Here is a 26,415-nt window from a genome sequence, read left to right as displayed (position 1 = left end):
GAAACTAATCGTACTATATTTAATGGTTTTATGGTACCTTGATGTAATACATATAGGTAATTATAAATTATGTATACAATTTATAGTAGCCAATATATTTTATTATGCCAACTCAAAGGTTTAGCGTTCATGTGCAAGTATACACCCTCGTGATAGACATACCTTGTTAGGTTTAAATACTGTTTAGATATTTTCGGCACAGTACCCAAATTAAAGACCAAATCAATGATGACAAATGCGAAATTTACACGATCACCAGAACAGATCTTTCCATTTTATACCTGAGGGGATCGTCAACATTCAGAGAGTAGACGTCCATCTTGCTTTGGTAGATCTTGTAGAAGATCAGCACGAAGCAGACGCCCATCAACAGCAGCGGGGAGCCGATAAGTCCTGCCGCCACCACAAGCGTGTACGAGAAGCTGGCCGTGCGGTCCCAGATACACTGCGGAAAACGGAAACACCATAGTATGTGTAAGAAATATTTGGGGTTGTATTGGCTGATGGCCTTTGTAATTTGAATCAAACGGAGACACCTGCTATTTATAAGGTATATATAATGACCATGTCATGCATCAATTTGATAAAGACATGAAACAGTTTTATGCTACCCATGTCAATGATACTTTTAATTCAAGTATTGTCCTCGACGTAAGTGAAAACAGCAAAAGTCGTACTAGCATCTCATGTACAATACAATAAAACCATGACATACTTGGATTGAGTATGGACATTTATAAAATGGAATAAAATAAGCAATTATAGTAATAAGTTTAAGCTTCTCATAGCGGTTACAAGCTTTAAATTATTTTGCTAATGAAATCACACAAAGATAAACAAGTTGGCCACAATAAATAAAGTTTGTATCACTTAAAAGCGACGCTAAGACACGAGTCCTTGAATCATTAAGTCAACAATCACACAACCGACCGATTAATTTTATTTATTTCTATCAGTAGATGCGTTTCTAAGATCATCGTCTCTGACAAAAGAGATCCATTATGCCACAATGGGCTAACCTGTGACATGACAACGAAATTGACTTGTTCTGAAAAGCGAAAGAAATTACATACATCGTGAACCACATTCGACACGCTGTGAACAATTCAAAGTCGAATGAAACATGCACTTTCTACAAAGCACACATGTAATTTTGCATTTTTTCCTCATTACAAAAGGCAACAATGTTGTGCAGGTGAGCGCAAACACAACATAACATTGAAGCAACACATCGTATTAAGCTTCTTAATAACCATCTTTATTGAAGGTCGAGCGCTAATTTTATAGAATTGTTATCTATTTGCATCGTCAACAATACGCAATTAATATCGACGGACTAATTCCAAAGTAAAAGTGAAAAGTCGGGTGCGATATGTTAGATAACGCATCAAATTAGCTTGATCCTTTACAACAAATCGACTTCGCATTATAAAAGAGCTGAATGACATAGGCTTTAAAACAATACATTCTCCTACCGCGTCGCGAGGTCAGTTCTATCGGTAATATTGAATTATTTGCTCTGGCGATTCTAAAGCGAAATGTGTTTTTGTTATTTACGATATAATATACACATCATGTATGATAATTTAGTTCACACGTTGTAGCCTATGTTTGGGTTAAAATATTGCTGAATGTGCCCCTGGCAAATGTTGTAACGCATCAGTGAAAATTTGATTGCAAAGAAAAATATAATTCGAAAGTTCGTTTGTTCTTGTCGATATTCTTTCTATCAATTGCATTTTAAGCAAACACGTTTTTGCCACTAAATGTTCACACAAAATGTACGTCAGCACTGATGGCAATCAACGGCATTTTGTATGCTTGTGTTGTTGATTTCATTTTGCTGGTTTATTTTCTGACGCGTTTCATGGTTTAAAGTCGTAGCCGTAAAGCATGTGAAGGAAATTGGATGGAAATGAATCACCGTAAATGTGCACAACCTGAGAGGAGAAGAAACAATAACCACATCAGGACAAATAAATCAAGAAGTAAACTATGAACGCAAGCCTTAAAAGGACTCGTCACAATTTGATTTAAAAAAAAAAGTATTTTTTTCTAACTGTTTGACACAGACTGTAACATACAAAAATAGGAAAACGTAAATAAGAAGAGAAAGCATAATAAAATAAGGTCAATATGGCAATAAGGTTGGGTGAAATCGTAAGATTGGCATGCATTTGTAATGTTTTTAACCAAAATATTGTGGGTACAATTTGGGCGTTCTAGTTATTGCTGTTGGTTCTTGATGAAACGACCATATCAAGTTTATAAAGCAATAACCGATTTTAATAATAAAAAACTCAAATTCCGTCATGTTCAAAGTCCTGTTGTGGTTGAGTTATTTGGGTGGAATGAATATGGTCATCGGCTCAACTGCGTAAGTATCGAAATGTCATAGCAAGAGTTTGTAATGCTAGATGTGACGGTAAAATCTAGTTTACTTCGTAAGGTTTCGTGGACCAACGGATATGTCAATCCTTGTTGACTTCCTTATTATCATCATTATGCAAAAACAATGACAGAACATAGCACATGCATGAGCGTATTGTGAGGAAAATGACGCTTACCTGCTGGCTCTTTTGGTCAAAGTAGTGGTCTCCCCAGCCGACAAAGTTCGGGAATTCAAACAGGAAGGCCAGCACCCACGCGCATGCGCACATCAAGATGCACACAGGCCTCTGATGATGAAATACCATACTTATAATCATATGTATCATTATCTCCATTATATTTATGACCATCATCACCAAAGCCAAAACCACCTCCACTATCATCATCATCATCATCATCATCATAATCATCATCATCATCATCATCATCATCATCATCATCATCATCATCATCATCATCATCATCATCATCATCATCATCATCATCATCATCATCGTCATCATCATCATCATCATCACCATCACCACCGTCGTCGTCATCAGCATCATCATCATCATCATCATCATCATCATCATCATTATAATCATCATCATCATTATCATCATCATCATCATAATCATCATCATCATCGTCGTCGTCTTCGTCGTAATCATCATCATCATTAGCAGCAGCAGTTGCTGCATTAGGATCATCATCATTGTCATCGGCATCATAATTACCACCACCATCACAACCATTGTTATCATGCTCAACTTTTAATCATGGATCGTCGTCAAAGATTTCTTTTAGTTTAGAAATTAATGCAAGTGTTTGTAAACCTTGTTCGCGTACATTTATTGAGTTTGTTTATCTTTTTTTTCTCAATTTACAATCGAAATGCAAAAATAAAAATGATATTTTATTCACTATGATTTAAAACTACAGCAAATACAACATAGGCATTTTATATGCTATTTTTTATAAATGGGACATGATAGTCTAACAAAACAGATATCACGTATTATCTTCTCTAATTGCTTTTCGCTATACGAATAAATTCGCAATAGGCCTAAGGCTCATACGGTTAAACTTTAAAATAGTACTTTGCTGGTTACCTTGAAGATTGTGTCGTACCAGACGTTCTTGCAGACGAACACGTATCGGTTTAACGTGAGGAGGGTGAGGCTGAAGAAAGCGCAGAAGCAGGCTGTGAGGCACATGGAGGCGACCACCTCGCATAGCAACCAGCGGCTCTGGAACCATCGCTCGCCCTTCAGCACGCCTGCAGGGAGTGATACGGACAGGGACAATATAAACGTCTAAATAGGTGATGGGAGACTACTTGCGTGACATTATTATAATGATAACGAATGCAGCTTTGTGCTTTTTCGGTTTGAAGCACACACGTATATACTTAAAGTATACGTATACTATAGATTTGATGATGCAGTAAAATGGTAAAATGTGTCCGTCATCCAATTGTGTTTCTAAGTTTTTAAAAATTCTTATTAAATATAATACTCTCACCACCAACGTTTTATGACTGCTATTTATTCTAAATTGATTCGGAAGTAAATTTGAATTATTTTCTTTAATTACTAGTATTCCGATTTGCTCACACAAAATATTTATACCGATCCACGGCTAACCAACTCACCGAGGATGCACATGGGGTCGGAAATCAGCGCCACACAAAGGTCGGCCAGCGCCAGGTTAATGACGAAGTCCCGGCCGACGCGGTTCATGGCGCGCGTCGTCGTGCTCACTGCCAGGATGATGATGTTGCCGATAGAGCCGACGCAGAGAGCAGCGACGACGAGGATGCAGTAGATGAGCGCCAACAGGAAGTGGGACTCTACGAGCGGCGTCAGATAGTGCCGGATCTCGCCCACAATTGACTCGTTACAGGACGCCGGAAATGACACCGGAAGTGAGTCATCATCCGTGACGTTGGTCTGATTTCGATACTGAAATATTGCACATGCGGTACTAATAGAGTTGGTGCGTGAAGTTGGTACAATATCTTGATGTTTAAGAAATGTACTTGTGATAATCGTATTTACATCAAAGAGGATGCAGGGGGGGGGGGGGGGGGGGGGGGCTGCGTAAACTGTTAATTTCTGGGTTTGTGTGAGGTAAGTTGGAACTTACTTCCAAGATTGCGCCGTGCCCATGTCTTTCTTGAAGGAGTAGAGGATATTTTCATCCGGTAAGCCATTTTATGTTTTTATTTCTTTTAAAGGAATACGCTCTTTCGGCTCTATAGTGTTTGTGCTTCCATGGGTTTGTGTACCAAGTTATTGAAAGAGACCCGGCAAATCGACTGTACAAATATCAATTTATATTATAATTCACAGTATTGACGCACGTGTACAGTATCAAATCACATAAATCACTATTATTTTAATTGCTCGAAGGTTTTACACGAAATAACTGTCGTGAATGAATCCGGCATTGGTGCGAAAATTTTGGAGATCAATTTCTCTTTAGAGATCAAGAGTTATCCTGTTTTGTTTGTATTTATTGTTTTATTATTATTATTTATAATTATTATTATTATTGTATGTTTTTTCCATATTCTTAACGCTAGCATTTGATGTGCGTAATATAAGGCATTTGACGGTATTCTTTACACAGTGTAACTCTTACTGTTTAATTTTATAAATATGAACATACTTATGTTTGAATATGCCTAAAACGGAATAGTATGCTTACTAAACGGAATACTATGCTTACTATTTCCAGGTATCAAGACGACAGTTAAAGACGTAGAGGATGCCAAGATGAATTAAGAAGGCGTTACGAAGTGTACACCGCTCTAGAAAGCGAAACGTACATGAAAACCCACCAATCAAACAAAAAAAGATTACGTCGAAGCACTACGCCAGTTGAACACACACAACAATGGCATCATACGTGCAATAAAAGATTAATGAACAACAGAAAAGGGTAAAGCCGGTTCGATACTATTATAATGTTTAGGTGACCAAATACATCCATTAATGCTATTCGGAATGCCTGAAGCAATTTGGAATATCTGACACTTGCTAATAATATATCACCGGTATTAACTGTGTATTTAATACAATGACATTTAACGCGTTTTACCATAACGATACTTATACATGTATGTAACTTTGGTATAACACATTTAGGCGATCTCCTTTTAAACAAGTTCTGAGTTGGTGAACCTATTATAATCGAAAAAAGTGAACTTGTAATGTATAGAATGATTTGTGCAAATGCAATACACGTTATGATATCAGTAGAATTGGTCAATATATACATTTATTGAAAACATATTATCAGAGACGTAGATAACGATATATACGTCTCTGATATAATTTAAAACTGTTGTAATGAGGAAATAAATTATTGGGTCACTCACGGACTCTAGGTCAATATATGCTCCATGGCTCACTTAGATAGGTTATTTCGTTTTGTTCCTAACATTGCCTACTAATCTTAAATAATGTTACTATGTCAAATGCAAAACGAATTCATTCCGACCCAAACGAATAGTTTACCATGAATGTAAATGCTGAATACACTTGAAAATGTATGCAGATACATCGTGTGAAAAAATGATCTTACACGGATAATGGTTTATTTTAATAAAAAAAACGTGAGAAACTAGCATCATGCCATATACGGAGCGAAACGGGTAATTAAGTAGCACCCATAGCAATTATATGTCAGACTTGTCTATGTAGACTTTATAAAATACAATAAAACACAACAAACATCAGCTGAACATGTTTTTGTCTGGTTCGTGTGATTTTATTTGCTGTTTTAGTATGGCTCTGTTGAATGATTTTTTTTTGGCATATAATAAATTTAAACTCATATGGTCCATGCATTTATGGCATGATATCTCAGTCCTCCGCTAATTTATTATTTCTAAGTACATATACGGCAACGAAAGATGCACTTATTATCGCCCTCTATCCTGCATCCTATCAAAAGACAGTAAAATAATGGTTAAACAAACGTTCATATTAGAATAAGGGAGACACGTCATACAATACATTAAATTAATAAGAATGTTACTGAAAAAGGGCTGATAAATATTCTATTATCCCGTACATTAGCCAACCCACACCCCAACCTCTTGAAAGTTGTGAATTTGATTCAGTCGGTTGGCAGGTTTTTCGTACAGCATTGATATATTGTTAGTAAGTAACGTGTTTAACACTTGCACCAAATAACATGCTATAAAACTATAATATTGAAGTACACATAAACACTTTATTAAAGATGGGGGGTATTACGTGTCAAGCTCTTTAACAAAGGAATGAGCTGTTTGTCATTTGGAAGTCAGGTCCCAAAATGTGCGTAAAAGAAGTCACTTCATAATATGGGGTTAAAACATGTGTTTGCAATAAATTAATTATCAGAGATGAAGCGGCGTCAGGAACATTAAATAATTGAGATTTTAGTAATATTTTACTGTGCATATTTGTCAATATTGCGTGTTATAAGAGAAAATGATATTTGAACATCCGATTTCTCAAATGTCTCGTCAGTAGACAACAAATTTGTAGACGGTTGTCCTTCAATAACCTTTTTATCAGAACGTCTACGATCTTGAAACAAAAACTCGAGGGAAGGACAAACACCGTAGAGCCGAAAAGGCGTATTCATTTAAAATGAATATAGATATAAAGTGGCTTACCAGGTGAAAATATCCACTACTCCTTAAATAACACGAAAACGTCGCCATCTTGGAAGTAAGTTCTAACTAAACTCACTTAAACCCAGTAAGCTCTAGTTTACACATGCCCCCTTTTGATGATGATGCTGTTTTTAAATGAAATCACGAACAGGCATCCAATTTGGGGGGGGGGGGGGGGGGGGGGGGGCTTGCGTATACAGGAGCCTACCGGGTTTAAAACATCCGCTTCTTCTTAATGAAAAACAAAAACAACAAAGTCAAAGTACATGGTCATGGGTTCTCAAAACAAATTAATGGATTAGAATATATAAACTGATCACCATCTAAAGTGGAATGACCACATGGTGAATGCTTGCCATGGGATGAAGTCGTTTAAAGATCAGCGTTAAGTGTATTTTAACCAGCTGTCACATTGAACACCTGTTTGCATGAAATCACTCATTGAATACTGCGTACCATAAGAGGAGGGTGTCACCCTCTATAATGCAGCCGTTTGTAGCGTAGTGTTTTTATGAAGACGTTAGCATCGAAAGACATATTTCACATGTAACACGTTATATACAAATTAACGTCGCGTAAATGCTGCCGCACTTCCTTGTAGAAATAGTCTTTGATCAGTTTAATTAAATGATTTTAATCGCGATATCTGTATTATGGAATCGCATTTTCCTAGTCGCTTTGTGTACTGATGACTCGAATCAAAGGTGCCATGTTTTCCGTTGAATTGCGCTGTCGATAAGGTAAACATGTATACCTTTAATTGCGCCATCTACCGCGACGAATGCGAGCAATATGTGATTTTTATTATATACCATATATGGTACATTTGAGTTTATTTAAGCGACATGATACAGATAGCCCGAACGCGTGTCGGTTAAATAGTACTTATCGCCTCATTTGTACTACAACGTGAAGAACTTTAGAAGCAATCCGCACTTGAGCCGCACTCTGGGGAAATCGAACTAAGTGAGCCTTGTTCTGAGAAAACTGTGCTTAATGCATGTGCGTAAAGTGTCATCCCTGATTAGCCTGTGCAGTCCGCACAGGCTAATCAGGGACGACACTTTCCGCCCAAACTTGAATTTCGGTAAGGAGGGACTTCCTTGAAACTAAAAATACAATAAAAGCGGAAAGTGTCGTCCCTGATTAGCATGTGCAGACTGCACAGGCTTACCTGGGACGACACTTTACGCACATGCATTATGCCCAGTTTTCTCAGAACACCACTCAAATATAAGTGCATGTGCGTGAAGTATCGTCCCAGATTAGCCTGCACAGTCCGCCCAAATATAAGACGACACTTTGACTGCAGTTTCGTTTTGAAAAAAAAATCATTTAAACAAACCGGACATTGTCGCTCCTGATAAGCGCACTTGGACTGCACATGCTAAACTGGGATGACGTGCACATGCATTAAGACCGGGTTTCCCAGAGCGCGACTTACATGTAACTGTTTCATAAAGGACTAATATTTATGTACAAGTAACGTATTGTGTGTGCTTGTCAACCATGTGTTATGTCATAGTACCGGTATTTATATTATTGTTAATGCATTTGTGTTGTATGTTTTTGCGCTGAATGAATATGCGATAGTTGTTCTATTCAAACGTTCAATAAACAAGTCCCTCGCACGTGTTGAGGCCTGCCACCTTCAGCAGTAGCGCGGTGTTCTGAAGCGTGTTTTGATATATATGCTCTGAAACAATTTTACATTAATAATAATACACTAATTGCAAAAAATATAAATACTACCATTATCCATTTCAAGTTTTCATATACACATATAAGGAGACGCTTACATTGTAGATTTTGGCTTCTACTGAATGGCAATTAATTCGCTTCTAAAATATTCAGACGCTACTTGAGCACTGATCATTTATAAAGACTCTTCTGTTTTAACAGGAAGAACACAACTCGTTTATGCGTAGTGTTTTCTTTGAATTAAACTGTTATACGGTATCACATGACGGACATTAAACAAGGAGTGTACGGATTCTTGGCAATACTATTCAGATTGTTCTGGTATAATGAATTGTAGTTTTAACCATTCTCCATTATAGAGGAACAGAACATAACAGAACATAATTTTATTACACAGAAACTTTACAGTTTCTAGTGTTAAACAAAAACAATAATACAAAATACATGAATATAGTAAGTGGATTTAGCAGAAATGATATATAATAGTTATGGGTGAATTTTAGAGATACTTGAACAAAACTCGTTTTAAATCACATGTTAACAGTGTATATTGCTACATATGTATGCATTTTACTGCTTTTGTAATCATTAAGGTAAAACATTAATTGTAAATTGAAGGAGCATTGAATATAACAGTGCGCATCCAAACCACATACAATTTAAGTAGCAACGGCACAATTATAGTTGAACTTGTATCATAACACATCGGCATAGTCTATAATCAGTAAAATATAAAAACAATTTTAATTTCGAAATATAACAATAATTATACTTTCGAAGGAGCACACATTATACATTCGAATCACACTCACAAAATCAGGTATCGAAACAGTACCGGATAATACATATAATTAATATGAATGCAACGTCTATATCATCATATAATAAAAACAATACATGTTCAAATATAGCATATCACATGATGTCATATTGTATTCAATATTTTATTTTAAACTATAAAACAAATACATTGTATAAATTATTCATTATTATTGGTATAACGATTGCGAATCTTGAGTTCTTCTGAAATGAATTTTCCTAACTTTAGCATTTCATTTTTATTTTCTGTAGTTAATAATATTGTGAGTTTGAACATACTAGGTCTGACTCTATAATAGGTTTTAAAGTAGTTTTCTCGTATTTGGGCAAATCTAGAACATTTCAACAAAACGTGGTTTTCATCTTCTATTTCATTACTGTCACATAATTGGCAGAGTCGCAAGTTTCGTTGTAATCTATCATATCTTCCAGTCTGTATTATCTTGCTTTGTATACAATTAGTACCCTATTATCTTTAATATCTCGATTCCACTCTTGTAAGTATTCGTCGATAACTCTTTGTTTAAACAAAGACAAAAAATTAATCTCGTTGATTTGTGAGTTATTAGACCAAACATAATTAAATCCGTACTTAGATAGTAAGTCCCTAACCTTCCCAAACCAGTTCAATGTATTATCATTTACGGCAATTAGACCATCTTCCAATATATATCGTAATATAATGTTTTCGCTTCTAGTTATTTTAAACCAATATTTTACGATACGTACATATCTGTTAATATACAACGGGTATCTACCAAGTTCACCGTAAACGGTTACACTTGAGGTTGATTTTCTGACACCAAGAACAGCTTTGCAGAATTTAAGGTGCAATTTTTCCAACTCGCTACACATTGAGAAACCCCATATTTCACACGAGTATGTGATAATTAAAGATACAAAAGCATCAAATAACTGCAAAGCTACCATTGGTTTACAATTATAAGTTTTCAGGTTGGGTAACAATACTCTGAGTGCTTTTAAGCCCTTACCACGCAAAGTATTAGTATTGAGATTAAAGTTCCCTGTGTAATTAAGGGTTAAACCCAGATAAAAAAATCGTTAACAATGTCTATGTTTTCGTTACCATATACCCACCGCTCATTACGTTTGAAAGCTCCGCGTTTGCGGAAAACAATAAGTTTGTTTGTTAGAATGTTAACTTGCAAACCCCAGGTATTACAATATTCATATAAACGGTCGATAGACTGTTGTAGGACTTCCGGCGTTTTACCTATGACAATCATATCGTCTGCAAACAAAAGTAGAATTAAACATATGTCTTGTATATTTATTCCAGCATTATGTCTATTTTGCAAAAACATTTCAAGATCGTCCACGAAAAGAGAAAAAAGGATCGGCGATGTTATATCTCCCTGTCTTAGTCCGATTGCTATATTAAAATACTTCGAATATGTGTTACAATGTCTAACTTATGCTTTGACCGACTGGTACATACTGCGTATTATGCGCAACATTTTGCCGTCCAAATTGGACTTGTATAACTTTAACCACAGTGCATTTAAATATATAGAATCAAAACAACGTTTCATATCTATGAAACAACAATACAATCGTTTATTCATATTAACATATTTTTGAATAATTGAATGGAGTATGAAAACCGCATCTATTGTTGACCTGCCTTTTCTAAACCTAAACTGCGCGTCAGATATAACATCGTTTATTTCACACCATGTTGTTATTCGCTGGTTGAGTACACATGTAAACAGCTTTGCGAAGTTACTTAATAAGGTGATGCCTCTATAATTACAAGGGTCGGATATATCACCCTTCATATGTATAGGGATTATAATCCCTTCAGTACATTATAGAGGGCTCATTCTGGTACCTGACATATTAACATATAAAGGAGAATCTAAAGAAGTAGTCGATAATTTTAACTATCTGGGCACTATTATTAATTATACTGGTAGTTTTATATTAAATCAGGAACATTTAGTAGGAAAAGCTCTTAAAGGCTATGAATACCTTGCTTTTTTAATGCAAAGAGTACGATCTTAAACCTAGAATATTGTGTAAATTGCTCGATGCCTTTGTTGGTTCGATTTTAAATTATGCATCAGCGGTATGGGGCTTTAATAAATTAAACGATATTGATCGCATTCACTTAAAATTTTGCAAAAGGTTGTTAAATGTTAAAAGCAACACATGTAATGCTTCGGTGTATAGTGAATTTGGATGACAAACACTATATGTAAATAGATATGTTCGCATTGTAAAATATCGAAATATTATCATACAAAGTGTGTATAACCAAGCGATAAATGATTGTGATAAAGGGTATACAAAATGGTTATCGAATGTAAAAAAGTTGTTAAATAATTATGGATTTTCATATACATATACATGCAAATATGATAAATACAAAGTCGTTTCTGTGTGAATTGAAATGTAGAATTATAGAAACATTTAAACAAGAATGGTTTGGCAATATGATAATAGTTCTGTTTTAGATATGTATAGGATATTCAAAACAACTCTTGAATACGAAACGCATTTATTGCCAACAAGTTTGCGTATATACCTTGTTAAAATAAGGGCTTCTGCCCACCCTTTGATAATTCAAACTGGAAGATACACACGTAACCATATTAATCGTAATGCACGATATTGCCAATGTTGTGTTCAAAGGGACATAGAAGACGAATTCCACTTAATATGTAAATGTCCATGTTTCCGTCAAATAAGGCAAACATAAATAAAATCTGTTTTCTACGTGAATCCATCAGTTTTTAAGTTCCGTACTTTATTGTAAAATTGAAATTATAAATTTGTGTAAATATATGAAGGAAGCTCTAACCGTAAGATATTTTTTCACAAATAATATTATCAACGCAAACTAAATATATCTTACTGCCAGTGAAATGATATTTTTCTATTTTTATTTAAAGTCGTACTATTTTGTTAATTATACTTTGTCTCAAATTGTTACATTACATTCTGCTATAACCCATTAGTTCAATATATAGACACATGACAATATTTTGTATTATATTTCATGTATTTAGACGATGTACATTTGTATAAGTCTTAATAAACTCTCTATTCTGTTTTGTCTGTACCTGAAATAAGTACTTGTCTAGGTATCCAAAAACTTTCCATTTTAACCGATCCTTTCAAAGACTTATTTTCTATGACATTTTTAAGTCAATTCTGTTTAAACACTATGGTAAAGGTTTTGTATGGTTTGATAAGGATGATAAAAAAGGCAATTGTTATGATTATATTCCATTTATTGTTATGTTTTATACCAGAAATATAGATGTAGCCCGGTCTCAGAAGACGAGATGGCGGTACCGGTTTGTTGTCGAATGTTAGCATACACACATGTAGTTTTTATGTCGCATTTAATCGCGCTTTCATGAATATTCCGTTAAAATCCGTAGCCGATCATTAATACAGATAATAAATGTCGTGCAAATATACTGATATTTGAATATATATGTATATATTCACGTGTAGAACGGCAGCAATCCAACCGATAGCTTTCTGGTATCTCCGCAAAGCCATGTTTGTTTTTTAGACACGCGGATCTAGATTTAAGAAAAAATATGCATAATTTGATTCTTACATAACTTTCATGATTACTTTAAATTATTATGTGTAAACATCCTCGTGAACATTATGAAGCATAGAGTAACCCGTTTATATACCGTTTATATGAGAATGGGTTATTCTCTACTTTTACCTCTTATAAGTATTAAAACAGGACACAGACGTTGACTTCGGTCTTAACCTGTCGTATTAGTCATTAGCCAATTTGCTTTTAGCCGATGATATGGCCATGATCGAAACATCACTTGAGGAGAAACAAAGTCACTGAAGTTTTATGAAAAATGAGGTTTATAGATTGTTACAGAGACAAATAAAAACATACCGAAACAATGGTTCGAAAATTATATAAAATTACACTAATACGTTGATATTTCATATTTTAAAGTAGCGTGGTTGATTTTTGTTTATGAAACATTTCACAAATTCGTTTAAACCAGTACTTTTAAATGACACACGTTTGAATACGACTAACCGACGTAGCTCACCTTCGACTGGCATCGTAGAATGATATACTTGGGTCAACATGTTTATGATAGACTTCCAAGAGAAGTCGGTCGTGCTTACTGGGCATTAGTCTCGATATTTAGGATGACTTCCATGTTTACAATATGTGTTGTTGGTATAAACAATTGCGCAATGTTAAAAGCGTTTGTTTACCCCCCCCCCCCAAAAAAAAAATAAAAAAAATTAAATAAATAAATAAATAAATAAATAATAAATAAATGAATAAATAAATAAAAATAAATAAATGAATGCTTAAAAATAAATATATAAAAAATTAAATAAACGAGGCTATTGTTAAGCAATATGGTCCCCTACCGGCTCCATCATTGTCAGAAATTCCACCATTTTCAGATTTATTTATTTTGGGTTGCCATAGCAACCACAATTTTTGACGTACGAACAAAATGAAATGACGTGCATAATGTCCATATTGCCATCTATCCATGTTGCCAGTTTCATGAAAAAATATCAAGAACTTTTAAAGTTATCGCAGGATCCAGAAAAGTGTGCAGGATTCACCGTTTTCAGCAGTATTTCTAGTCTATCTGTTGCCATAGCAACCAGAATTCTTGACATAGGAACAAAATGAAATGACGTGCATAATCTCCATATTGCCATCTGTCCATGTTTCAAGTTTCATGAAAAAATATGAAGAACTTTCAAAGTTATCGCAGGATCCAGAAAAGTGTGACAGATTGACGGACCTACGGACACACAGAGTGAAACCGGTAGGGGACAATAACAAATAAATGTTTGTTGATGTTGTTTGTATCTATTAAGGATAAATGTTTGGACCATACTTTGGGGGGTATTATCTTTTCTGGCTTACAGTGTTTGGTAGTTTTTCTTATTAAAATAAAAAGCCAAGAATGGATATTAACGAAGAATGAAGTATCGCAGAAGTAGCTATGTGTTACGGTTTAATATACATATTAAATAAAGCATGTGGTATGCTTCAATATGAAACAAGCTTTATGAATGACTCTACTATACCGCTTACTAGTATCAAAATACAATGTACATGTAATTTACGTATATGTTTATACAATCGCACGTTTCTATAAATATATAAAATACAATACATATAAATATATATTACTTAATTTTAAGTAGTGATTTTTAGAATGATAATATAACATTTACAAAAGATAAACGTTGACAACACTTTTTTATGTTCCACTTTTGAAGTACCTTATCGATGCAATAGTTATTATAAATTTACCTCCGAAAAGCAGCTCTCAATTCTATCCATGAACTCTTTTGTCTTCGGATTCATCATTTTGAAAAAAGCAACAACTTTAAGATATCGCTTCTTGCTTGCAGAATGGTGAACTGAGTCCTATGATCGAGATGTTTTCCGAGAATGTTCTATAAATGTGTTGTCACGAGGTAACGACGCTTCCAATCCTACAGAATCAACCCTATATATTAAGATTACATGGTGGCTCTTATCGCGTTTGGAGATATTAGCAGTTATAATGACATGTAATCGGCTCTGATTGTGTTGCTGTTGTCGCGATCAACTCTAACTATTTAACCAATACGGAAGCTTTTATCGCATTTAGAGATATAAGCAGTTATTCTGTTTAACAGATAACTTTAAAATATCTGTTGTTCGTACTCTCTTTTTGAACTTTGCCATTCGCTTCAATATAAGCAATGAATAATAAAGTAAATTCAAATGGTATTAAACATAAATGACAACAATATTATTAATGTGTACGTTGATAGTATAAGATGCATAATAATGCACTCTGGGGAACATTTTGTTTAAATGCGCAAATAAATCCCGATTCAGAACCTCAACAGAGTAATTTTTAGTACGCTGTCTGTTACGCGCAGTGGTTGGTACACGCACCTATCACCTCGGGGACCGGGGTTCAATCCCCGTTCCCGGAAGCATGTGAGTTTGGTCCCAGTACCGATCCTTTGCTGTCTGTGTATCAAAACAGACGCAGACTGACGGAAAGCGTGTATACCAGTTTAAGCTGCCGCGATGATAAAACAATGTTTTATTGTTCTGTTTTCGGTTAAATATCGCCAGTAAAATGCCACCTTACCAACTTTTTTTACAATGTCTCAATTAACTTGTTTTGAGTGTGTACTCATTTGAAATATTGATATTAGCTGAGTAAAAATGCTTTGTTTAAATTCTTATAAAAATTTAATAAACCTTTAAAGTATTTTTGTTTGTTTCATCGTTTAGAACAACGCCAAACAAATACTTCTTTGAAGGTGAGAAATACCTTTACTCCGTGAAGATTTCAGCCTGAAATCCTGTCTGATCTATGTCAAGTGGGTCACGCGAGTTGTGTATCGTGTTATTTCTTAAAAGTTGACCCAGTATTTGTAAAAATATTGCAAGACATTTACATTTCCAGAAAGGAATTTCGTTTATGCGTTGAATAAGACCGAAATCGTGAAAATCGCTGCAAAATTGACGAAGTAAGGGCTGTTCAAAGCGATGTACCCTGTTTTCGGTTGATTTCGAGTTGAATACCTTGTTATATATATATTTGATAGTGGAATTTGTTTTCAGAAAAGTTGATTTTTCGTTATAATATGATTATTTATCATTCAAAATGATGTTTTCACTAATTAATATTATAGCCACACGCTAATCACATGTGGTTATAACTTGAGAATCTATGGTGGTTCGAAAAAGTTCAGGAGCAATGAGCACATCAAACAATAGACAAATCGGCTGTACACTGATTATGCAAGCAGAACAATTTCAAAATACATCACCAAATTCTGATTACTGAACATCAGATCTTTCCAATGTCAGGACCCCAACGAATGCTGATAGCAGAAAGTGTGCAAATGCTAATGATAGAGCTTCAGCAAATGATGTGCCTGATGACGAAATATCAGCAGCCGCTGCTATTGAAAGTCGGAACAGTAACATATTGCAAAATCAGTATAACACCAACTAGTGTAGTATTTCCCTATTGATGCAAGTGTGGAGCATGAAACACTCTAATAGTTTAGTCTGTAGATTATCGTGGCTTTTTCCACATTCGATATTTGCAAGCGACACAAATCTAATACGTAAATTGGGGAAGCATTGAAACGGTTCCGGATTAGCAGAAAAGGTTTGTACAGCGCATTACCATTAGCCGGTCTCGGGAAATGACCTTTCGCTCGGGTGTCAACATTGCGATGGCGTGTCATATTGACCAGTGCTTTAAGGAGTGGTGACCAGAGAGGTACCACCTTCCACCAACAGTTCATTCTGGGGCAACGGGAGAATGCAGCAGGCTCCCGTAAGCCGCTCTTCCGAAAATTGCGAAAACTTATTTGATTGAAGAAACAGACCCGTTTCTTTTATGCCCCCTTTTCAATAAAATAATTAGCTGCTGTTTCCCTTTCGCTGAAGTTACCCTTTCTCCAGTGGCGTGCCTCAATACATTTCCATACACAAAATGACGTCATTAGTGTTTGCATCATCCTCCGCCGAAAGAAAAAGTCCAATATATTATAGTTTACGAGTAAACAAAGCTGAAAGGTTTTAACATTTTATTGCTCTTGCTTAAATAAGCAAACAAAGTTAAGCATAAAATACTGCTAGTGTAACAGCAAGAGAAGTAAATCTTGATATGATAATCTAAAAATAGAAAAAGTAGTTTCACAGGTGAAAATAACAATTTGTTTAATTTCACTGCTGTTATTTCACTACAGAAATGTCATAGTTAATCATTTGGTATAAAAGAAAGATACTTGATTTTGAAATTATTTGACGATGTCTGTTTTTTAATAATTTAAACACATTCTTTATTCAATTAATATACCATGTGATTTTCATGTTGTTTTCATTTTGTGTACATGATGAGAATGCTACATTTGAAGATGCAGCAGGTAAGTTCTTATGCAATATTCCTTTTTGCAAACTTTAATAGTAATCAAGCTATTGATGTTGCGAATTAAACAGACTGGGGTTCAATTACTGAATATTTAGCCTGATCGGACTATATTTCATTTAAATGAACACGATTTGTTAGTTTTAATGATTTCTCTTTAAAAATATTTTACCATATAAGTAAACACCACCAAGTAACATACTTTTAACGAACATTCCTTTATACAGGTGGTTTCTATGTACATTTATATAAGGAATTCCATGTGTCGTATTCGAATATTTAATATGATAAAATAGTTGTAAAGTGTATTATTAAAACTAACAAAACTTGTACATTTTTTATGAAATATATCTTGATTGGGCTGCATTCAGTAATTGAACAATGCAGCCTGTGTTCAAGTACAACTTAATTTCAAATACAATATTACAGCCTGTATTAAGCCTGCATTAAGATGCGTTTCAATATGTTTGTAAATTTTAAGTTTAGTATCAGTAAAAACAAATCGGGCATTATCATAACTATATCATTTCCGAAGTTAATAAATCACATTTTATATGCAAAATCATTGATAATCATTGTATATGTTTAATTATTTCAGATTTGCTGCAAATATCATAAGAATGAAATTCGCAAGGACTTTTGAATTGTTGAGTGTTGAAAACTGTGATAAAAAATACATATATTGTGAACACTTTTTTGACTTTTAAAACAGAAAGATAATAGTGTGAGGAAATGTAATGAAAAGAGAACACTAAAATGATATAAAGGGGGAATAGACACAGTTTGCGGTAGAGAGGTGGTCAGTGTACAATCTATAATCAGGGACCTATGTATAGGTCCCTGCTATAATCAAATATATATTTGATTGCACAGAATCTTGAACATGATGTAAATTACTTGCCATTTGGTGTGAACAGGAGCTTGTGGGAAATCAAAAGAAAAACGAAGGTACAAAAACATAGTTTGACCTTTACCAGAAACTAGCAAAATTTGATATCAAACAAAAACAATTTCCAAATGAAAATATCAAAATAGAAGAGTTAATAATAGAAACGTAAGTAGAACACCATAAATCATCATTTACATCACTTGAGTGGCAAAAGTAATGTTGGTTCGAATACCACTTTATAAAATCAGCAAACTGTTTATCGCGTGAGTATGAAGACGTTATTTCCCTGAAATGTTATAAGTTTGAGTGTACATTGGTATCAAAGTTGCCATGGCATTGTGCATTGAGGGTAACGCTTTCGTTCCAAAATGTCAATATATTCAACACCACACGGTACTGAATACAATAATCAATTCGCCAGTATACAGAACCACACTACTTGGTCAGTCATGGAAGGGTTTCACTTAATAGTGATGTGTATGTGGCACTCGTGAAAGACCTCTATTCGCCCAAGTAGCTGCTATCAAGCCAATCTTCATTCGACGAGGTTCGCGCATTAACCATCGGCAAAAGGACAGACTCATCAGGAAAGAGTGTTACCAATGACCCCAAACGATGGCTCCCACTAGCATCGTCATTAAAAAGACTGGCGAAACTTGTTCAACTACAGATTAACTACGTAGAAGGGACAAGCACGCACAATGCCAGTCTACCCAACTTTCTTGTAAGTAGTTGCTTACAAGAAAACAACTCTGGAGAAATAGAGTATAACTTCGGAAGTGATGCTCACTTCGATCACCTGGAACAACTTCCAGTCATCCCCAGCAGAAAAGAAAACAAGATGATGTTAGATACAACACCTCAGAAAGGTGGGCGCAAAAAGGCATCAAGGATACATGCATCAACACCGAAAAAAGTTACTGTGCGTAGTAGAAAAACTACTTACCTCAACCCCGAAGACATCCCAGCAATAAAATCAACTGTGCGTTTGGTAACCGCGTATTTTATGAGATTGTGCCGAATTGTTTTTACATGTTAGTTTTTAACTGAAGCAGTGTTACTTTTTACTGCTGTTGACAAACGGGTATTCAATATTTTGTATTTTACATAAAAATGATTTGATGATCTTATTTAGTTCAAGTCATATGAGAGGTGTTCAACATTTATCGTAACGATTTTGGAACCTGATTATCCCATAACCATATTTCTCTAGAAGAAAGTGATTCTTGTTTATGGTTCAGGGATGTCTTGACATGAAACCGGATGATACTTTTTTTTTAAATTGTACTTGCAAACATTTTGAAAAAAATGCGTTTTTGGAAAGGTTGTCAAATAATTTTTTGGAGAATTTAAAACCCCTGTAAAATCTCGACCTCGGCTTATAAAAATAAAAAGGTACCATATTGATTGCATTTTGACGCCATTTTAATAAGAAAATATATATTTTCAAAGAACACTCTAATAAATTACCGAAACCTTGATTTCTAAATATGAGAAAATTGCATTATATTTTGTTACATTTTACAACAATGAACGTCATTTAAGGGCTTTTTAATTTACGCACAAAGAGGGGATTGTGCGTGTTCAAACTGTCAGACACACCATTGCTGGTCAAAATGTCCCAGCATGGACGCTATATGGCATTAACAAAACTAGTCCTACAGAAAATATGTTTTTAAATTGGCAATGATTATTAAAACATGCAATTTTAGCATTTTGCAAATAACATGTCACTCTGCAAAATATGTCCATTTTCAACGATTTTCAAAAGGTTGTTTTCTATTGCTGCTTATTATGATTCAAATCCATACATGTATAGCACGTCTGCGTCCGAAGATATTCCAGATCAAAATCGTCACGATAAATGGCGAACACACTCCGTACAAATATTTCAAAGATTGCTGAATACAAGTGCTAGATACATGGCCAGCAAACGTTTATACATGAGAAATTAATGTGATTGTTAATTATTGTTCCTGAAATATGTCGCAATGTAAAATGTTTGAGGTATGACATGGAATGCTTTGTTTTGTCGAGATTATGTAAATAACATGGTTTTTATTTGCCAGTAATACATACTTGTGTACATGTATCTATACATTTGTATTATACATTTTGTATTGCACATGATTAATTGGCATCAAAGAAAAATTATTTGTATTCTCTCATCTGATTTTGAAAAAAGTAGATCTATTAGCGGGAAGGGCAGCTTTTTTTTGTAATTGTCAAGACTAAAGGATAAGGATGGACGTAGAAGGGGCCGTTTAAGTTGGTGATGCTAAAAAAAGTTCTTGCTCGCTTTATATGAGATGTCAAACGTTACAGTGCAGTCTCATTTGTGTTCATTTAAGACTATAGCGAATTTTGTAAATTTATATCGTCAATCACCTGTTATGTATAACTCAATCACTTTTGTGATATAATTTGGATTGAATAATGAACTACTAGTAGCTTGGAAAAATATTTGATAATATGGCACAGTGCATAGGTTAATATTGTGTGGTCTTTGCTAAATTCAGTTTCTCTTACAACTAATTATAAAAAAAAATCAAACTGAAAATATATTTCACATTTTTCACTTCTTATGAACTAAATACAAGTAATCAAAACTTTTTAAATAATATGATGACTTTATTATTTATTACTTTGATGTTTTGAATCAATGGCTATATTGTCATTTTCATAATTATGAAACTGCACGTGCAAAATATAAGTTTTAATTATACTATAAAAGCAAATCTAAAAGCGCAAGTTTGATCATAAGATAATAAAACCAACGTAAATCACGAGTGCGTGATAATTACTTTACACAATAACATGGAAATTAATACTGAGCTTTTTAAATAAAAATAACTTTACAGTAACGTACACGGAAATCGATGCGTCTACGAGAAAAATACCTGTTAATTGACATGTCTTACAAGCAACAGAGCGATAACATGCGTATGTTTAATGTTGAAACGCAAATCGCTATTTACAATCACGAAGGTGTATACATTACTCACTCCATTGTAAATATGCTGGAAAGTGTTTTATCCCATCATCAGACGTGCATTGTCGAAATAAACCACTGTGAAATAAATTTACCTTTATTTCAGCAGTGCTGAAATATAGCTGTCACGCGCGGCGAAGAATGTTCATATTACTCGGAATCAACTATAAAGTAATCATTTTTAGTAAAATCGAATCAGATTCAACAAAACAAACAATTTGATACCAAGATGTAATATAGTTTTTACAAATAATGCAACTCAAAAAGCAAATAAACATTATTTACAAATATTAAGTGCGCGTACTCGTGACGTCATTATTAATACGTCATACGACACAATGCATGTTGTTTCACGCTAAAGATGCAGTTGTTTAGTGTCTTTTTTTCCATTATTTCTTAAACATCGGGGACGTAGAGGTATGATAAACGAAAAACAGGTTGGTTACTGATCTTTTTGTAATGTATTAGGCTCGACACGATTAAAATAATGAAACGATGTTTGCTTAAAATATCTTTGGGATTTTCCGTCTAGTTCGATTTTCCTATTCTATGTTTAAAGAAATAATTTACGTCTAAGAAAATTGATGGGATAAATCGAATACTAGGTCGGTGCCGAATAAAGCAAAGTTTATCTTGCTCGGCACGAAAATCTGAACCACTCGCCAAGGCTCGTGGTTCAGATTTTCTAAGCCTCGCAAAATAAACTTTGCTTTATTCGGCACCGACCTAGTATTCTCTATTTACTTGTGCTTTTTTCGGTGTGTTCTACCTGTTTCTAAGTAAATTATTGTATATTATATAACTAACAGTAATTTATGTTAAACAGGTAGAACCCACTGAAAAAACACAAGTAAAACACTTTCTAGCATATTTACAATGGAGTGAGTAATGTATAAAACTTCGTGATTGTGTGTGTGTGTTTGAGATTTATTTACAGGTCGTCCAGCGTCTTCGCGACTACAGATGTATCGACATTCCCCTGTGACCCTTCAGGGGAGAAAATTAGGTCATATTATACATCAGAGCACGATGGCCAATGAGACCTTAATGTGTCTAGATGCTTTTTTATGGATTATGTAGTGGTTTGCCTTTTATCGAAATGGTTTTTGCAGTATTCCTTTTATCTCTTGATTAGCATTATCCTTATTGGCATTTATGTTTATTCCTTATAGTTTGTGTGTGGTTTTAGTGCTCTCCGCCCCAAGAGGTGTTAGTGGGGGTTCGAAAGGGATACAGAGGGCGCCCCGATTCCAGAGGCGCCCCTGGTTCTTTTAAGTGCCCGGTGTACAGCACCAATACACTGCACCCCCGTTTAACGTCCCTCGCGGAGGACTGGTTAGTACATAAACATAGATTAGTACAGATATTACTCTGCTGCCCTGTGTCTTGGTGTAAATTCACATGGGCTCTCTCTGTTGTGCTATTGGATATTGTCAGGTGTTTTAATGGTGTTGCAAGGGTAAGACTAGTTTTTAAAGGTAATTTAGTTTAATATAGTAGTAAAGGGGCTGCGTTTGTGTGGTTGGACCGAGATGCCTGGTTGTTGGGGGAACAGGGAGGACAATTTCTGGTTCTACACTTTCTTTCTTGGGGAGACAATTTTCACGCGCCTTTATATTGGTTTGTTTTTGAGTGATTGTAAATAGCGATTTGATATTTATGTATTGTCCTCGGTGGTAATGAAAAGGTCATAGACCGGACGGACTCGTATGACTTGAAGGAAAGAACAAACACAATATTGTTGATTGAAAACGGGCATTTATTTATAGAAAAGATTCTTTCCAGAAAGGCATTATGGGTGGTAAAAACACGCCACACGCATATACACATACAAAAACATGAATTAGTGAAGTTGAATGTGATGACGGCGGAAAAAACACGCCCAAAATAAGTATAAAAGAAAAATATTTGATGCGTATAACAGTAAAATAAGAAACAAATGTGTTTTACACACGGGTAAAAACATACGTAGTACGGGAGTCAAAACCTTATGGCGGAGAAGGGGTGGAGGTGGGTTGTTAATTTCGACCATATTGGATTGCCACGTTAGTCTAGAATGATCCAAAGGGCCACAATGGCCAACACTGAATTTGATTGGTCAAAAGAGCCCATGTGACCCCACACTGAGGTTATACACAAGTAATTAAATATAAGGCTTGAACCAATATAACGTTCAACAATTAAGAAATCGTACAATGACATAAAATCTTTTATGTGTGCATAAAATATTATATATGTATTGTCCTCGGTGGTAATGAAAAGGTCATAGACCGGACGGACTCGTATGACTTGAAGGAAAGAACAAACACAATATTGTTGATTGAAAACGGGCATTTATTATAAAATGCCATAAAAAGATAAAAATAGAACAGATTCTTTCCAGAAAGGCATAATGGGTGGTAAAAACACGCCACAAAGGGAACCGGAACGGGAATCCCGCCGCCCATGAAGTTTTCACGCGCCTTTATATTGGTTTGTTTTTGAGTGATTGTAAATAGCGATTTGATATATATACCAAGCTATCGTATGCATGGTTTGTTGGGAAAAAACAATAATAAAAGCACGAAATATATATTTAGCACATGTATTGCACATAGGTTTGTCTTATTTCATGTAGAAAACACACGTGTATTTCAATGACCAATATTTATAGAAACTTAATAAACATAAACACGATGATATAAAATTTGTTAGTTGTTGCTTCATTGCAATCGGATATATATTTGGTTAAAACATATATAAATATAAGATAGAACTTAATAATAATACACGTACATTATTATTTAGCATGTTAGACAAATACTTTGTTGTTTGGTAATTGAATGAATTGCATTACACAATATAAGTCATTGAGACGCAATTTAGCATGCTAATTATGCGGTCTTTACAAGTATATCAATGCTCCTGAAAACGAACTGTGTCTATGAAAATCAGTATACAACATACTGGACGAAACTGATGATTGCACCCAGATCTGGTCTGACACATCAGCCTTAACGAACACTTGCATGTTCACACACTGGTGAACGCTACTCCTGTCCTGGCATTTTCCGAAAACGTATTAATAACTCGTTAAAAATGAATTGCTGCGAAAATAAACACACATTCCATACTATGGCACGCCTGAACCACAAAAAAGAGAAAAACTAAGTTTAAGTAACTTAAACTTAGTTTTTCACTACTTAAACTCAATTTAAGTAACTTAATTCGAATTAACGCTACTAAATGCATTAAGTAGTTAAGAAGAGTTATTTTCTATTTATGTGAGAAAAATGAATTAAGCAGAGAAAAACTTAGTTTAACTCGTTAAGTGCGCCCGAACAACAAAAATTGATTTTAATTACCGTTAAGTTACTTAAATTGCATTTAACGCTGCTTAAAATTAATTTAAGTGCTTTCGCATCGTTAATTGTATTTAATTATTACTTAAGTAATAAATTTTTTACTTAAGTTGAATTATTAATTATCGTTAAGTCAAAACTCGCGTCCGAAAATAAGCATATGAAACAAGCGTTTTGATTGGTTGTCAGGTTTGTTAATAAATTCAGGCCCGAGGTCGGAAGAAAAAGATTGCCATGTGGTACGAGCAAAAAATACAGATATTATAAATTTGGATTAGAATCTTAAGTCAGCTAAAATTTGTTTTAGTCTGGAATAACATTCAAAACACCCTTTCATCATCAAATTTTGCTGACAGTCAGTAACTATGCAATAAACATCAAAAACGATCCGTGTTTTGCATCAGAAAATATTATACTGGTCAGGAGGTCCTGTAAGTGTGGTCACCTTACTGGACCTCCAATTTTTTTACCAGTCATGTCCTGAGGTCCTGTGAGTTTGGCTGGGACTGTAAGATATGCATTGCGGTTTAGATCTATTTAAAACAATTTGCCTAACATTTTTTTATACCTTTATCTGGAATTTGGGAATGAATTTAATTTAATCCAGGAAATCGGGAAAGGACTCAAAGGAGCAAAATAATAGGTACAGGATTTCGGGATGGGACTCCCTCCTTACCCCCTTTATGCATGACAGGCCAAAAAGTTTGTTATATTTAGCATTCTACTCACCATAACGATCAACTGAATGACTGCTGTGTTGAGCATGTTGAGTCAAATCAGGGAGACTATCTCTGACTAACACTACTGACTGGATGGTGCTCTTCAGTAAATCCTCTGGGACGGTGTGGTCATTCTCAAGTCTCTGCAAGTTTGTAAGAAGACTGGCGATCTGGGTGCGAGCTGCAGAAACGTCAAGGTTGCCGTTCTGTTTGCCTCTCTGTACATCTCTGAGTGCTATTGAAACTCTTTCAAGAACACTGTCAGCTGTAGGTAAATGCGTGCGTTGTAACCGATCCATTGCAAAATTGTAAATGGCGGTAGAAGAATATCCTTTCCTGTTTACGTTTGTTACGACGTTTCTGATTGGCTTAGGTCTTCCGGATCATTAACTGACAAATCAAAACAATTCGACTTTACAACTTAAGTAAAATTCCTTACTAAAGTTGAATTCGTGTAACTAAAAACATATTTTAAGTAGAAAAACCTATTTTAACGCAACTTAATTGAAAATAGTACAATTGATAGAGAAAATCCTTGTTAAGTTGAATTAATTCAACTTAAGTAAGAAAATTACCATTAAGCACCGTTAATGCATTTTCGGTGTTTTAATTAGCGTTAACGCCGCGGGAACCACAAAAACTACTTAAATTCATTTTAAGCAGCGTTAATTCGAATTAAGTAACTTAAATTGAATTTAAGTAGAGAAAAACCTAGTTTAAGTAACTTAAACTTAGTTTTTCTCATTTTTGTGGTTCAGGCGTGCCATATCTATCAATTGTACTATTTTCAATTAAGTTGCGTTAAAATAGGTTTTTCTACTTAAAATATGTTTTTAGTTACACGAATTCAACTTTAGTAAGGAATTTTACTTAAGTTGTAAAGTCGAATTGTTTTGATTGGTCAGTTAATGATCCGGAAGACCTAAGCCAATCAGAAACGTCGTAACAAACGTAAACAGGAAAGGA

At 34.6% G+C, this 26,415-nt stretch overlaps 1 protein-coding gene across 1 annotated transcript; it reads right to left on the bottom strand.

Moving 5' to 3' along the window:
- Positions 1 to 244: 244 nt before the first annotated feature.
- Positions 245 to 25,748, bottom strand: LOC127869608 (melatonin receptor type 1B-A-like). The gene is made up of 6 exons (XM_052412263.1): positions 25,460 to 25,748; positions 25,181 to 25,236; positions 4,020 to 4,337; positions 3,486 to 3,689; positions 2,568 to 2,678; positions 245 to 445 (listed from the first exon to the last, which is right to left on the bottom strand). Exons 1-6 carry the CDS (start codon positions 25,746 to 25,748, stop codon positions 245 to 247), a joined length of 1,179 nt encoding a protein of 392 aa, XP_052268223.1.
- Between the last annotated feature and the right edge of the window lie 667 nt (positions 25,749 to 26,415).

This window comes from Dreissena polymorpha, chromosome 2 (genome assembly GCF_020536995.1).
Source record: "Dreissena polymorpha isolate Duluth1 chromosome 2, UMN_Dpol_1.0, whole genome shotgun sequence".
Classification (NCBI taxonomy): Eukaryota; Metazoa; Mollusca; class Bivalvia; order Myida; family Dreissenidae; genus Dreissena; species Dreissena polymorpha.
This window is presented reverse-complemented; position numbering and strand designations above follow the sequence as displayed.